This window comes from Geotrypetes seraphini, chromosome 11 (assembly GCF_902459505.1).
Source record: "Geotrypetes seraphini chromosome 11, aGeoSer1.1, whole genome shotgun sequence".
In the NCBI taxonomy this organism is placed as follows: domain Eukaryota; kingdom Metazoa; phylum Chordata; class Amphibia; order Gymnophiona; family Dermophiidae; genus Geotrypetes; species Geotrypetes seraphini.
In genome coordinates, this window is record NC_047094.1 from 88,850,693 (window position 1) to 88,866,805 (window position 16,113).

Genomic DNA, 16,113 nt, shown 5'->3' on the forward strand with positions numbered 1-16,113 from the left:
AACGGGCAGAATCCGGGTTGGGTAAGGGGAGATGAGAGTCTGGAGGCCTTCAGTGGACCTTGATAGGCCAAGGGGGGGGAGGGCGGTGGGGTGAGGCAGAGAGGAGCCCGAGCTTGCTAGTACAATCTTGCAGGGGCTTCGGCAGCTCTTGGGTGGGCTGTGGGGCAAAGTTCCTAGTGAAAAGCAGGTCCGCACGCTCCTGCGGAAGTGGCGTCGGGTGGAGGAAGGAGGAACAAGATGGAGGAAGCTTCCTCCTTCCTCTGCCTTGGAGGCGCTGGAGCGGAGAAAAAGAAAAACTTTCGTCGGCCCGCAATGGGCTGGAGAGAGGCCGGGTCACGCTGGCCTTTAGCAGCCCTCGGATGGGCTGGAGAGAAGCAGGCTCGCAAAGTCTGCAGGGCAGGGCAAATCCCTCCTGCTCGAGTGGCGTCGGGTGGAGGAAGGAGGAACAAGATGGGGGAAGCTTCCTCCTTCCTCTGCCTTGGAGGCGCTGGAGCGGAGAAAAAAGAAAAACTTTCGTCGGCCCGCAATGGGCTGGAGAGAGGCCGGGTCACGCTGGCCTTTAGCAGCCCTCGGATGGGCTGGAGGGAAGCAGGCTCGCAAAGTCTGCAGGGCAGGGCAAATCCCTCCTGCTCGAGTGGCGTCGGGTGGAGGAAGGAGGAACAAGATGGAGGAAGCTTCCTCCTTCCTCTGCCTTGGAGGCGCTGGAGCGGAGAAAAAAGAAAAACTTTCGTCGGCCCGCAATGGGCTGGAGAGAGGCCGGGTCACGCTGGCCTTTAGCAGCCCTCGGATGGGCTGGAGAGAAGCAGGCTCGCAAAGTCTGCAGAGCAGGGCAAATCCCTCCTGCTCGAGTGGCGTCGGGTGGAGGAAGGAGGAACAAGATGGAGGAAGCTTCCTCCTTCCTCTGCCTTGGAGGCGCTGGAGCGGAGAAAAAACGAGAAGAATACACCAAAGAGAGAAAAAAAAAATCAAAAAAAAATCAGAGAACTCTCGGTGAATGTTTACACAGTCAATCGGATCCCAGAGGGTGCAGATCAGGCAGAAAGTCGAAAATACTGGTATACAGTGTACAGGAGAGTGGAGAGATATGGAGACACAGGTCAGTGCAGCACATGTTTGGTTCAGTTAACGGTGACTCACTCACACTTCGTAAGGTATAAGCTTCCGAAGCACAGGCAGGAAGAACTCCAAATAGGTGGCAAAATGGAAGTTGTAATTGAGAACGCGGGAAGCCATCAACGCGTTCTGGTAGATGCGCCATCCAAACTTATCCACTGTCCGGCCCTCTCTGCCCGGTGGCACCGAGGCATACACCTGGGACGGATGAGAACGCTTGAGGGAGGACTCGACCAACAGTGACTGATGGGAGAGTTGGGAGCCCTCAAACCCCTTATGGTGCACCGTGCGGTACCTGGCATTCAGCTTACCAGGAACGGCAGGTATAGAATACGGTGTTTCAAAACATCGCATGAAGGTCTGATCGAGGAGCTTGTGGAGAGGCAGGCGAAGAGACTCGGCAGGAGGATGAGGCAGATGCATGGTATCCAGGTATTCCTTGGATCCCAAGTCCAAGGTGATGTCGAGATCATCCGCCATCTGCCTCAGAAAGGATGAAAAAAACAACTGATCCGCCAACACAGGTCTGTGGGATGGACTGGAAGACGTCGACGCCTCAGGATCCAGGGAGGCCTGGGATCGACAAGGAGAGTAAGAGCCATAGGGTTCCTCGTATTCCGGGCCCAGAGGAGGGGAGACATCCGAAGACGAATACCCTACACGAGGAAGCTTATTCTGAGGCGAGACTGTAGAATGTCTAGAGGAATGCCTCGAAGAATGTCTGGACCGATGACCCTTCCTGCGTCTCGAAGGGGATCTGGATCGGCGATGCCTCGATGGTTACCCAGAGGCCTCCAAGGAATAGATGGGGCTGGAGGCCTTCGAGCGAAGAGGAGGATGGGCCGCTGCCTCTCGAGCCACATTCCACGGGTCGAGGGAGGGTTTGGCGCGGAAGAATTCCTCCTGACGACGCCCAGGGCTGCGACCACCCGAAGGCACCTCCCAAACTTCTTCGCTCTGAACGGGGATGGGTTCCAAAGGCGGCATGTCACTAAACGATTCACACCTCGATGAACTGGTGGCTAAGCGCCGCTCCTCGTCCCCCAGCAGCGAGAGCGAGCGGCGAGGGGGAGGAGGAGGGGGCGGCTCGCCCCCCGAGGAGGAACTGCCTGACCAGCCTGGATTGTAGCAAGCCACTTGGGCCTCATGGTAGTCATGATATCGATGAATTGAGCCTCCATGATAGACCGCAGCGAAGCCGCCAAGGGGGGAGCCGCATTCGAAGTGGGACCTCCTGTACGGTCTTCGCGTTCCCGAGTGGTCGAGTGCTTAGCCTTAGAAGCTTTCGGCACTTTGATGACCACCGGGGGAATGGTCGGAGGTGGTATCTGATCTGAAGAGACCGAAGGAGGTACCGGAGCAGGAGGCAGGTTCGAAGCCGGGACGAAGGAGGCCGGCTTCAAGAGACCCGATGCAGCAGGAGCAGAAGACGACTTCGGAGGAACAGGCGAAGCGCTGGTTGAAGTTGAAGTGGAAGGTTCCTTAGCAGCTTCCATCTTGAACATCGACTCCCACAGGAAACAGCGACACTTAAACGCACGTGCTGTTAGAGTGGAATACGGCCGGCACGATTTCGGAATATGTTCCGGACCAAGACACTGCAGACAGCGTCAATGCGGGTCCGTCAGCGAAATCACGCACTGGCACTTGATGCACTTTTTAAAACCGGTAATCGGCCGGGACATAGGCCGAAAAAGCTCCGCTGCTAGATCGGAGCCACACGGCCGACCCGGTCGGATTCCCGGAAAATTTTTTTTTTTTTTTTAAATAACAAACGAAAGAAGAAAACACACGATTAAGAGAAAAATAACCCAAAACCGCGGTACTAGAAGGCAAGAACACGGGTTCACTCAGCGCAGAGAGTTGAAGCAAACTTCTCAGCTCCGCGGAAAGAAAAGAACTGAGAAGACACGCCCGGACCATCGGGCGGGAAGGCACTCGTGCATGCGCGGTGCGGGCATCTCGAAACTTCTGAAGTTTCTTCAAGCAAGTATGCTTGTGAGACGTCCACATCGGGGCTCTGTCGGATGACATCACCCACTAGTGAGAATACCTGCCTGCTTGTCCTGGGATAAATACTATTTCAACTTATAAGTTAATTGTTACTTTACAATCTCACTTTAAATTGTGATTTTTCAAGCAAACATCTAAAATGGTGTATTTTCAACCAGCTTTTGGATAAAAAAAAAAAAAAAAAAAAAAAAGTCATCTAGAAACATTTTTGAACCAGCTCTATTAGAAACGGCATGTTTCAATCACCCTGAAAAAGTTATTTTTGGTTTTCAACACGACAAACAGTGCCTGAAAATAAAGGTCAAAGGTATTAGAAGTTTCTATGGTAACAGCATAAATTAACATCCAAATATTTATTTTATTTATTTAAAACATTTCTATCCCATTTATCACAAAAATCTATGTGGGTTACAAAATACATACAAATGCATCAACACACATTAAAATTACCATATACAGACTTAACAATAAAATACTACAAATACATGTACATTTTTCTGATAGCTCTTCAAGTTGTACTTGTTATATGACTATTCTTTTGCATTTTTATAAGGAAAATATTTGACTACATTGGTCCTTGGTAGTATTGCCACTACCAGTTCAACAAATTTGAATCAGCAACTTCATCACCATAGAGATCATACCTGATAATTGTGCAATATCACCCATGGGTGGGTGTCTGGGTTCAGGTTCCCAATCATGCAGTCTTGGTTTCTTCATCAAGGTTCCAAAGCTTTGAGGGGATATCTAGTTCCCAAGCTATAAACGCCCCAACCCTGAGATGTCTGTCTGTCCAAATTAGATTGAAAGCTCTTCTGAGCAGGGCTTATCCGTTGAATATTCAATGTACAGCGCTGCATATGCCTTTCAGCGCTACAGATATTAGAAATAATAGTAGTAGTAGTAGTAGGTGGCAGTATCTTCTGCTGGTTCCCAAGCTGAAGTTCTGTCCTTATTCCTCCATTGCATTTTATTGAATTTAAAAGCCACATTTACTAAAATGGTTTCTGAAAACTAATACTGTCACCCAGATGAAGCAGAGCATATAGAAATGAGAGGACATTCCAGCACCCAACAAATGGCTTTCAGGCCAGTAAAATGAATTAGCAGGGCCATGTGCGTGCATAAACTTTATCAAGGCGTCATTTTCTTCCATCGATACTTCAACAATGCTGCCAATCAACCGTATGTTATAGTAAATGCAAGCAATATAATAACCACGGGAGCAGTTGCGATATTCTCAAGTCTAGCATTGTGGTGTCCTTATTAGAAGTTCTGGCCACAAAGTAGGTATTATCATTTGACACTTTGCTCACACAAATGGTGTTTTGAGTCAAGTGGTACAAATTGATAATGTTCTCTAGTTCCAGCTATTATGCTGATTTCTTGGCATCTTTTTGGAAAATTTTTTGTTTTCATTGATTTCATCTTTGGAACAAATACGTATTTAGTTCCATGTATGTTCTTATCACAGAAATTGAATAGGTCTTTTGGTGTCAATATTTGGTCATTCAATGGTCTTTGAAAGCTCTAGCTGCTAATTTTTTCGTTGTTCCACCAATCCACAAAATGATTTTCCATGGCTTGTATCAAAAATATTCCATTGTGCTTCAATACTGAACAATCGCTTTTATGATTGCACAGATTGACAAAATTTGTGTAGCTCTTGTATTGAGCAGATAAGACATCATTAAAATAGTGAATTCCATCACTAAAATAGTAGATTCTGTTAACTTTCATTTTTGTCTTAAAAAACTCAAATCATTTGTTTAATAAAATACATGAATGGATATCAAGTCATGTTGCATGTGATCTGATGATGATGCAAACATTCTTCACTGGGTACAGGCTCTATGGCTTGAATGCCAAAGAGCCTTATCACAATCACACAGACCTAGACCGCTTTTTCTGGTCATCCAGCTGGAGAGAGTCTACAAAGAGATCTGGCAGCAGTTGGTTGAAGTGGATCTTATATCCCTCTTGAATATCTAGCCCTCAACAGTCTGAGAAGATCTGCACCCAAGCCTCCCAGAAAGCTGATAGACTTCCTCTTATCTGCCGAGGCACAGCAGTCAGGAACCTTGAAGTAGGCCGCTGTCGGAGCCTACACCGAGATAGAGACCTCACACTCTATATACTGGTATCAAGCAATAAGTATATTTATTGATAAATCATTAACAGCTTACAAGAATAAATCATTCAGCATATAGAGTAACAGAATGTGATCTTCAGGCCTGAGGATCCGCTGATGTCTGTTCTGCTCACTTCCGTTTACAGGCCTGGTTTTATACATTTCTTGGTGGGCAACACCACGTTGGTCTAAGTTACATGGTAAATCTTTATTGGTTCTTTTCTTACATGTCATTACATCTGTAAATTCATTTATTGGTTTATACATTTGTGTCACGCTATACGTCTGTTCAGTTTACCGTAAGGCTTATCCTTTTCCCGCAAGTGCCCCTTTAATCTACCATATCAGCAACTTCTGAACCTGATCCCTCCGCCTTGTTATCACAAGACACATCTTACTAAATGTAATTCTCGAGAATTCTATTCTTGACCATGAGATGTGTTCATCATAACAGGTGTGAGGCTCTGTTGCCATGCAAAAAGAGTCAAGTATTACTGGTTTGTTCCTCTTCATAAGTTTCGCTTAGGCCAGCAGGGTATTTCCCAACCAGTACGTGACAGCTGGCAAGTGCAGTCAGAAGTGTCTTTTTAGTTTATTAATATATTTTGAGTTGTTAGAGCAGGAGAGGAGAAAGGGGATTTTTTCCCATTTGAGATCTGGTTTCTTCACCTTTAGTGTTATCCAAAGGACTTACTGTGCTTCACCTGTATCATACCAGGACTTTAGGAATGTATTTTCCTTTATACCAGAGCTTACCGTATTTTCCCTCTTCCTCTCAACCTGGTGACATTGGGCATTCTTGGAGGCTACTGCTGTGCGAGACCCAGAGGCTTGAGGTTTTCTGGCCCTGCCAGATCTCTGTCTTGACCCCTGATATGGTCTCTAAATAGAGGCAGCTCTATAGTACTAACAAAGTCTCCAAGATCCTCAAAAATTACCTCAACCAGATCCTCTAGGGTCCCAAGGTCTGTCTGGTTAAGGCCTTAGGACGGCGAATCACCACAGTGGCCTTGAGATTGTCCTGCCCCTTACCAAACAGCATCTGTCCCTTAAATCAGTGTTCTTCAACCACCGGTCCATGGACCAGTGCCGGTCCACGGAAATTTCCTGCTGGTCCACAGGGCCAGCACGTGCATCAGGCCCAAAACAGTATTCTTCAACCGCCGGTCCACGGTGCGATCGATGCGGCGTTATCTTTGAGCCAGCTCCCTCTTTCTAACTGATTCAGTGCACAAAGCCACGGGCAGTGGCTCCTATGAGCATCCTGCGCCTGAACCGGAAGCCTTCTCTCTGACATTGCAACATCAGAGGGAAGGCTTCCAGATGAAGCAAGGGACGTGCAAGGTGCAATTAGTACTATTATGGGGGCGGGGTCTGGGGTAGAGATGGGCGGGGTCTGGCCTACGACTTAGCCCAGTGTTCTTCAACCACCGGTCCACGGACCGATGCTGGTCCACAGAATAATTCTTTTATTTCGGCCGGTCCATTGGTGTAAAAAGGTTGAAAAACACTGCCTTAAATGAAAGTCTGCTAAATTTGGCTTTAGAGGCCCCCACCCATTGTCTGAACCAAAGCATTATGCTGGCAGAGATTGCACCACATACTCCACCCCTGCCAGTACAAACTGGGTGCATATTACGTCATCCATTTCTGGAATCCAAAGTAACCCAGTATGGCATGCACGTGCCATGAAGGAGGCCGCTGCGGCGACGGCCTTAATCCCCAGAGCCAGGGCCTCAAACATCCCCCCTGCAAATCCTTTAAAATTACCCTTCCATCACTAGATAGGGAAGTACGCTTTATAACCTGAGCCACCAGCGAATTCACTTTAGGCTGTACAAAGAGCTGCTGAAATTCAGAAGCCATAGGGCAAAACTTTGACCTTATCATAGCTACCCGTAAGGATCCCTCTGGGGTGTCCCAATGCTGTGTCATTAACAGGAGTGGCACTACATCTTGGACTACATTTTTTTTCCCTCACATCCAGACATCACGCTGAGCACTGGGTAGCCAGGGTCTGTGGGGATTCCAACTTCATTTTCCACAGTGAATTTGTGAAATTATCCAGCAGTGCTAACTAGAAAAGACTGCACAATGTGAGGTCTACCCCCTGGTCAAGGGTCACCACTGCCTCTTGACAAATTGTCACTGACTGGGAACCCAAATCCCATAGGAGCAACAGCTCATTCTGGTACAATAAAAGGCATAGAGTCGGACACCGATTCCTCTTAGTCTGACTAGCCATCTTGGCTCCGTTTTACCTCCTTTCCTGGGGGTGGGGGGAGGGGAACAGCGCTCTGCAAGAGTAGACCTTCTTGTGTAGACCCGTTATGCCCGCAAACAGCACAGGGGAAAGCTGGCAATTTAAGGTTTCCACATTAAGCTCACAAGGTCTAGGGTAAAGCCCTGTTGGGAAGGCCCAGAGGGCCCCTGCAGGAATTTAGCTTGACCACTTTGGGTTCTGTAACTACATATTTGCATTTCGGGAAGATGCTATCAAAAGGCTCCGGAAGGAATTTCTTCTCTGAAAGACAAGTCCCTGCAGTTCCCCAGCCCTGGAGGTATAAGCTGAGGATAAGCTCATAGCTCTCACCCCCCTCAGCACATGGTACATGGACGCTCCTCAGCCAGCCAGCAGCAGAAAGCTGGCATGATACAGAGGTAGAATGTCCTGAGGAGTCCATCCCTATCGATTTTAATTGAAAATCAAGGGGTTTTAAAACTTTTTTAAATCAACCCCGGAAAACCCCCAAATGGCCACAGACAGTTTTTTCAACGCAAAAACATCCCGTGAAAGCTACCCTGAACTTCAAAAACTCAGGGAAGGTGAGGGACCCCATCTCTGCTCCCAACAACCCTTAAAATTTCTGAATACAGATTCCGACTCCTCCCCCCCCCCCCCCCCCCAATTTTCCCCATAGGCTAAATGTGCTGGTGCTGCCTGCTACAGCTTCACAGGCTGGAATTAATGGAGAACACCTCTACCTCCGAACTGGATTCTGCACATTCAAATATTTGGGATGCCAGTCAGACCGAAGCCAGACCAAGATTTCCATCCCCCCCAAAAACACATGCCACAACGGGGGAGGTGAACAGACTCACAAAAGGCAAGGGAGACGTCCTTTTCAACCCATGATTGATTTAAATAAAAACTAATTGTCCCAACAAGGATCCTAGTTTCTGTGTGTTGAAGACGCCTTCCATTTTCTGCATCTCGAGCAACACCAAGTGCAACTTTTACTTCGGCAAAATTTGAAAGTTCTAAACAAGTGTCCTCTCGGAAGGCATCTTCAACATGCCGAAACTAGGATCCTTGTTGGGACAATTGGTTTAAATAAAGACTATCATTGGTTGAAAAGATGTCTTGTCTCCCTTGCCTTTTGTGAGGCTGTTCATATTCCAAGGCAAGGTGTTTTGTTTTTTTAAATATTTTTATTAGGTGTTTTCTTTTTTTGCCTTTTCTACAACAGGGGAGGTAAAATGCAGCCAGCACCCGTTAAAGCCCTCAAACCGCCACATGGCCAAATGGCCTGCACTCAAGCTCCTGATAAATTAGGGATGCAAGCTAGTTTCTAGGGATAACTGAAGGTGGCAGTGCAGTCCACTAGGGAAGGAGGCAAAGCTGAAAAATATAATTGACATCAGATCACATGACGCAGTATTATCTTAAACTGCACTGGTTGTCAACAGAGGTAAGAGTGATCTTTAAGTTTGGCTGTACAGTATATGTTTCAAGGCTCTCAGTGGGTTATTATCCAGTTATCTTTTGAATCATTTTAAATTTGCCAATAGAAAACATCTATGTGATCTTCAACTCTTTGATTTTCTTTCTGTAAAGGAACCAACTGAGCTCACCCCAGCACAAAACAGCACCCGGAGGTCAAATACAAGAAGAATTAAACATATACTCACAACCAAACTAAACACCCCTACTGTCCATATCATCAACATTAATTAACCAACATCATGCAATCATCAAAACAATAAATACACCTCCACATATAGGCATATGATGCTACTCTCCATCCGAAGAAACTTGACTCATCTCATGTAACATCCTTTATAATCTAGAATATATTGTAATTCTTATTCTCCACCAGTTGTAAATTGACTCAGTTGCTATGTAACATCTCCTGTGATATTGAATGTACTGTAATTCTTCACTATTACCTGTAATTAACACTTCTCCTGTAATGTAATTCTACGGGAAATGCCCAGATATCTTCCTTATTGTAATCCGTGGATACGTTATATCTGCTGCGATATTGAATGTATTTTAACTCTTCACTGTTACTTGTAATCTACTCTTCTCCTGTAATGTAATTCTACTGGAAATGTCCAGATATCATCTTTATTGTAATCCGCCTAGAACCGCAAGGCACAGGCGGAATAGAAATCCCTAATGTAATGTAATGTAATGTAATGTAACCTTGTTAGGAGTGCCGGTAGACGCCGGCAAATGCCGGTTGCTCAGCACTAGCAGGGCAGAAATGCAACTGCGCCATCCCTTTTTGTGGGGTTTTTTAATAAGGGAAAGAAGAAAAAAACAGGGACTAAGTCAAACCCTCTATCACCGGAGGGAGGGTGAGGCAGGGACCTGGGGGGGCCCAGGTGTAACCTCTAAAGCCGGCACCGTTCAGCCGGACACCCCTGTCTCACTGAAGAGAGAACCTCAACAGGAGAAATAGACTTGGTAGTTCACTGAAGAGAAAAAACTCAACAGGAGAAAATAAGGTTCCAGACACAGCCAGAATCCAGGAGCTAATAGAATAGCAATCCGACCCCTGCTGGGAGATAGAGCATACTGATGATAACAGGAGAAGTGCCAGTCAATAGGACCACCTGTCAATCATTTTCTCTATCTCCGCCTGCTGGTAGATGTGGGCTATCCCATTGGTCTCTGGATTCATCTGCTGCTGTTGCTAAGGAAGTATAAATGCATCTTTAGTAAGATCTTAGCGTATCAGGCAGCATTATGGGATGAACAATTTAGTATGTATTTACTTTCCCTACTTCTTACCTGGCATTTAGAAAATCTATGAAGACTGTTTTATTTGGGAAATATTTTGATTAATTGTGTTTATACCATGTAGACCCACATTTTAATTTTTGTTAACCGCACAGAACCGCAAGGTAGCTGCGGTATATAAGAAATTGTTATGTTATGTTCTTCAAACAGTTCACGGAAAGAGGAAGAACCTATAGTCTGGAATCCTTTGCACTACAATGCTGCATTATCTCTGCTTTGTTGCACATAAAAACATCGTTGCACCATGACCTGCAACAACTGAGTGAAATATAATTGTGCAACAAGTAATACTATGACAGCCATAAAAAAAACTTAGACGTGTTGCTCACTAAAACCAATAGAAACATTCATGGTAGCATATTTTAATTACTAAGGGATCCTTTTTCTAAGCTGTGGCAACAAAATGGCATAAGTGCATGCTAGGCAATTTTTACTGCAGCTGTAAAAATAGTCTTCTGATAATATTGCCATTAGTGCATAGCTATTAAAACTTTTTACTTTATGAGCACTTATAGCTACCCATTTTTGTAGACAAAGACTCACATGGTATTCCAGCACTAGCCAGTTAGCACACAATAATGTAGCTGTGCCGATTAGTGCAGGAATGTCCACTATCCACCCCAACATGCCCCCTCAAAAAAAAATATTAATATATTTTTAGCATACAGTGAGCCATTTGCTAATTTGGCAATTAATATAGATTTATAGTAAAAGGGCTCTCAAATGAGTTGGCAATTAACATCATTAAGACAAATCAGATGCACAAAAACATTTTTGAAAGTGATATTTGTATTCACAGGTCTTTAAAGCTCTTAGACCCTCCCATTAACTGGAGTGCTGAATTTGTCTTGAAAAATGCAACTTATAAGTATGAAAAAAAATATATTAAAACCCAGAGATAGTAGAGCAAAGAAACAAGTTTACATTTTGAAAAAAAAATTGCAGAGACTACCATTTTAATCCACAGTAATTACTTAATGCATCCACTGCAATGATTTACAATACATCTATTTTTAAAGGTTTACTAAACAAAAATGGGGAAAAAAAACCAACAATATCGAGTGTAATATTAGAAAGAGCATGCTAGGAACATCATTCAAGCAAACAGAAAAAAAGGACAAAGCACAACTATTACAACAAAAGAACATATCAATTTATAAATACATATCAATTTATAAATACAGTACTGTACAACAGATTAGAGCTGTGAGAAATGTGAAAAATAACTTTTATATTAGAGTGTATATACTAATATTTTTGCTAACATTTTGTATGGTGTTATTTATTGAAAGATGCACATACATGTAGAGAGAGGAGAAGATATTGACAAGTGAGGGAGATAAAGACATTTGCAGCTACCTGTGAACTCATTGTTTCAAGCCAGTACAAGGACATGCTGCTTCAGCATTACCGAATACAGGCTTTATTAAAATAACAAATTGAAGGACATAAGAATGTAACTGGAAGACTGAACATGCAACCCAGAAGGACTGGGTATGTGAATAACCACAAATGGATAGAAGTAGATAAGGCTGGGGTCAGAAGGAATAAGAGTAATGGGAGAAATAAACATGGGCGTGAAAAAAGGAAGTACAGGAGGTTACATTTATTATAGGTTGTGAACTGCCACTGCCCTAACCAATGAGTACAAAAACAGGAGAGACCAGAAATATGTGAACTATATAATGCATAATTACAGTCAGCTTTGTGTACCTACTTTGTTTGTAAGATACTCTTTCTTGCAAGAGAGAAAAATTAAAACAATTTTTGCTTCACCGTGAGTCTTCTCTGAATGTTCCAGTGGGGATATCTTATTTCTCACAGATTTTGATTTTTACATCACTTACTACTACTATTTATCATTTCTATAGTGCTGAAAGGCATACACAGCACTGTACATTTAATATTCAATAGACGGACCCTGCTTAGAAGAGCTTACAATCTAATTCGGACAGACAAGACATCTCAGGTTTGGGGAGTTTCTGGTAGAAGGAATGATACAATGAGTATAGGTTATCTGAAAGTGAGTGAGTAAGAGTTGAAAGCAGCTTCAAAGAAGTGAGTTTTTAACTTGGATTTGAATACTACTAGGAAACAGAGCATAACATATTGACTCTGGCAGCCTGACCAGGTATACAGCACAGCAAGAAAGAAGGGACGGAGTCTGGAGTTAGCAGTGGAGGTAAAAGGTACAGATAAAAAGGGACTTGCCTAATGAGTGAAGTTCATGGGGGAGGGGGGAAGCATGGGGGAGATGAGCGAGAAGAGATATTGAGGAGCTACAGAGTGAATGCACTTGTAAGTCAGTAAGAGGAGTTTGAACTGTATTCAGAAACGGATAGGGAGCCAATTAAGTGACTTGAGGAGGGGGGCAATGTGAGCATGGCGACTCTCATGGAATACGAGTCATACAGCAGCATTTTGAATGGATTGAAGGGGTGAGAGATGGAGGTGCAGGAGACCCTAGAGAAGTACATTGCAGTAATCTAAGCAAGAGGTGATGAGAGCGTGAATAAGGGTTTTGGTAGTATGGTTGGAGGGAGAGGAGAGGTCAGATTTTGGTGTTATTATAGAGGGGAAAGTGACAGGTTTTAGCGATTTGATCTGAGCAGAAAAGGAGAGAGAAAGTCAAAGATCACCCCAAGGTTACGAGCTGACAAGATAGGGAGAAATAGAGAACAGCGGAAGGGGGGAGATAAGTTTAGGTGGAAAGATAAGGAGTTCAGTTTTAGATGAATCTTATGACTTTCATGATTTAATTGTCTAATTCTATGTAGGTACTGTTCAGGTACAACAAATTAATCAGTTTAAAAACTATTCACAGAAAATAGATTTCTTAACATAGTTATTCTATAGCACTGTACAGTAGTAAATATTCTCATATCGCTTACAACCTAAATGGGTCCTGAGGCAATGGAAGATCCTGTCAAACAGGGATCTTTACCGATTCTCAGCTCATAATCTTTTGGGGAGGGGGGTTAATCAGCATTTTATTAAAACTATGTTGATCAAAAGAAATTCAACTCCTAACTCTAATCACCCAAAAACATCCTCTTATCAGATCAAATTACATTCTCTTTAAATTCAATGTCTTATTACTTGCATTGATCCTAACAGTCTAAGCTAAGCAGAACACCTTACAGTTTAACCAGATGATGCACGACTCAAAAGGAGAGACAAAGCCCTTCCTATGTAAGTCAACCTCCCAAAAAGCGTGTTTTGGGTGAACAGCACGGCGCACTGGGTGAAGATTTCAGGCCCGAGGAAAGCAGAAGCTAGTCCGTAGTTTAAATACGGTGACACACCAGTAAAGACGAAACTTTCCCCAAGGCTGACGCCCCCAGAATAGCAAGGGCGAGACAATCTCCCCCAGGTCAGTTCGCCACAGCCCACACACAAACCACCCAAAGCCGGGGCTCCGGAACAAAAAAAACAAGGCCTCAGCCCCACTTCACGGAACAAGCTTGGCAGGAAAACTACCGGTCCGACGCACGTGAGAGGGCAGCAGCCCAACCCACCTTCGCAAAAATACAAATACTCTCACCAAATCTTCTTTGACAGTGGTTCCGCAGAACCGTATACTCGGCAAGGCTCCGGGGGAAAAGAGAGGCCGTGATTCTCGCGAGATTTCACATAGCTGCCACCGCCTTCGTTCAATTACTCAGGGTGACTTCTGCTCTCGATAAATTATCTGCGTTAACCGAACTCTCACGGGAATTCGCACTCACTTTTTCTGTTTGTCGGCCGCGTTCTTCCACCAAAGAAACGTAAAGCTAGAGCGTGTGTGATTCGTCACAATCATCCACCATAGAGACTCGAAAACTAGAGTGTCTCTGGTTGATCGGTCGCCTTCCTCCACTATAGAAACTAGAGTTATTAGAGCGTCTGTTAAGGTTTAGATGTGATCTCTAGAACAGTGGTTCCCAACCCTATCCTGGAAGACCACCAGGCCAATTGAGTTTTCAGGATAGCCCTAATGAATATGCATGGAGCTGATTTGCATGCCTACCATTTTCATTATATGCAAATCTCTCTCATGCACATTAATGGGTGCTAGAGTAGATGTCTGTCTGTCTTTCTTTCTATCTCCCTGCCCCGTCTTTCTTTCCCATTGTTTTTCTTTCTTTCTGTCTCTCTCCCTGCTCAGACCCTCACTGAAGCCGCTTTCCAGCTGTGCCAGCTAAGGGATTCCTTGCCCTTTCCTCAATCCAGCTGTGGCCAACTACCCGCAAACACCTGCCCAGCTACACAACGGGCAAACGCGTCCCGTCTCCCCTCCAAACCCCATTCACTCACCCTTGGTGCTGGATCGCCGCCTGATATTTAAACTCGTTACATTACTGAGTGCTAGAATAGATGTCTGTCTTTCTTTCTTTTTCTCTCTCTCCCTGCCCCGTCTATCTTTCTTTCTTTCTTTTTCTCTCCCACTGTCTATCTTTCTTTCTGTCTCTCTCCCTGCCCAGACCCTCACTGAAGTCGCCTTCCAGCTGTGCCAGCTAAGGAATCCCTTGCCCTTTCCTCAATCCAGCTGTGGCTTTCACTTTCCACTTTCCCATGTCTCTCTTCTCCTCACCAACTCAGGCTCCAACTCCCAATCAGGCATCTCTTTCCTCCCCCACCCAAATATCAGTAGCAGTGGCAGCAATCCCCATTCCTTACCCAAAGCAGCAGTGGCAGCGCTGTAAACAGGCTGTTCGTGGCCAGCCCCGACAGGGCCTTTCTTCTACCGCATCCAAAGTGATGTGGCAGAGGAAAGGCCCTGAAGGGCTTGCCGCAAACAGCCTGTTTACAGTGCTGCCACTGCTGCTTTGGGTAAGGAATGGGGGTTGGCAGATCAGGACTGCTGCCACTGCGCTGACGCTTCCCTAGTCGGCGATTCCTCCCTGCTCGGCGGCTTCCCTAGTCGGCAGTTCCTCTCTGCTCAGCGGCTTCCCTGCACAGTGGCTTCCTCCCTGCTCGGCGGCTTCCTCTACGGAGTCAGCGCCGTGTGTTTGCCACTTCAAACTCCGTGCCTCCGCCTGCAGTAGAACGAGCCAGAAAATTGCCGCACACAAAACGCCACAGGCTCCTTCTACTGCGCATGCTGTGCCACAGAGCTACGGATCATGCAGGTAGGAGTGCGCATGCGCGCTTATGGTTTTATGTGTAAATATGTTTATTAAAGTTTTCAATAAAGTGCCAGCAAACAATACAATAACAAACAACAGAGTTCTCAATAATGTGCACAAAATATGCTGTTACCCCAAACTCCCCCCCATACCCCATTCCCACAAACCCTCACACCATCAGCAAATCAAGAGTAACAAGGAGAGAGAGAAAAGGAAAATCATAAGTTCAAAAGTCTACTGTGGGCATGAGGAGTAAGGTCCATCCAAAAGTGTTCCCAGATAGAGCAAAAGCCCGTCCAGGCATAGAATCCGGATCACCAATTGGTCTACGCTCCAGGGAGGCATGTATAATCAGCAACGATCTCCATTGGGCATAAGAAGGTGGTTCAGTTAATCAAAATAGCTTTATGTTCAAATCTGTTTTATTAAGCAATAACAACAGGAAGTACAACAGCAGAAGAAAACATGGTATACAATGTCACCCAACAACAACCGCGGAGGACTGGACTCTGATGTCCCCCACGATCGAACACCACCCCCACCCCACAGAGAGAAACCCCCACCCCCACCCACCCCACCCCATCCCCCCAATGAACATACAACTCTCAAGCAGGGAACATCAATGGTAAGGAGAGGCATGGACTCACAGGTGGAGTCTGTTCAATATTCGGCTACGACTGTCAGGAGTCAAAGTGTTCAAATACGGAGTCCAAGTGTGA

General features: G+C 45.1%; 1 protein-coding gene across 9 annotated transcripts in view; it reads right to left on the reverse strand.

Annotated features, from left to right (window-relative positions):
* GID8 (GID complex subunit 8 homolog) overlaps positions 1-14,190 on the reverse strand; it is a 129,173-nt gene extending 114,983 nt beyond the window's left edge. For 4 of the 9 annotated variants that reach the window (XM_033963633.1, XM_033963629.1, XM_033963631.1 and 1 more), the window contains exon 1: positions 13,831-14,008. Coding sequence is in view for 1 of the 9 variants with exons in the window: in XM_033963630.1 (XP_033819521.1) it covers positions 14,015-14,088 (74 nt within the window). In the remaining 8 variants the exon portion in view is untranslated. The other 5 variants (XM_033963635.1, XM_033963630.1, XM_033963632.1 and 2 more) reach the window with 5 other exon arrangements.
* Between the last annotated feature and the right edge of the window lie 1,923 nt (positions 14,191-16,113).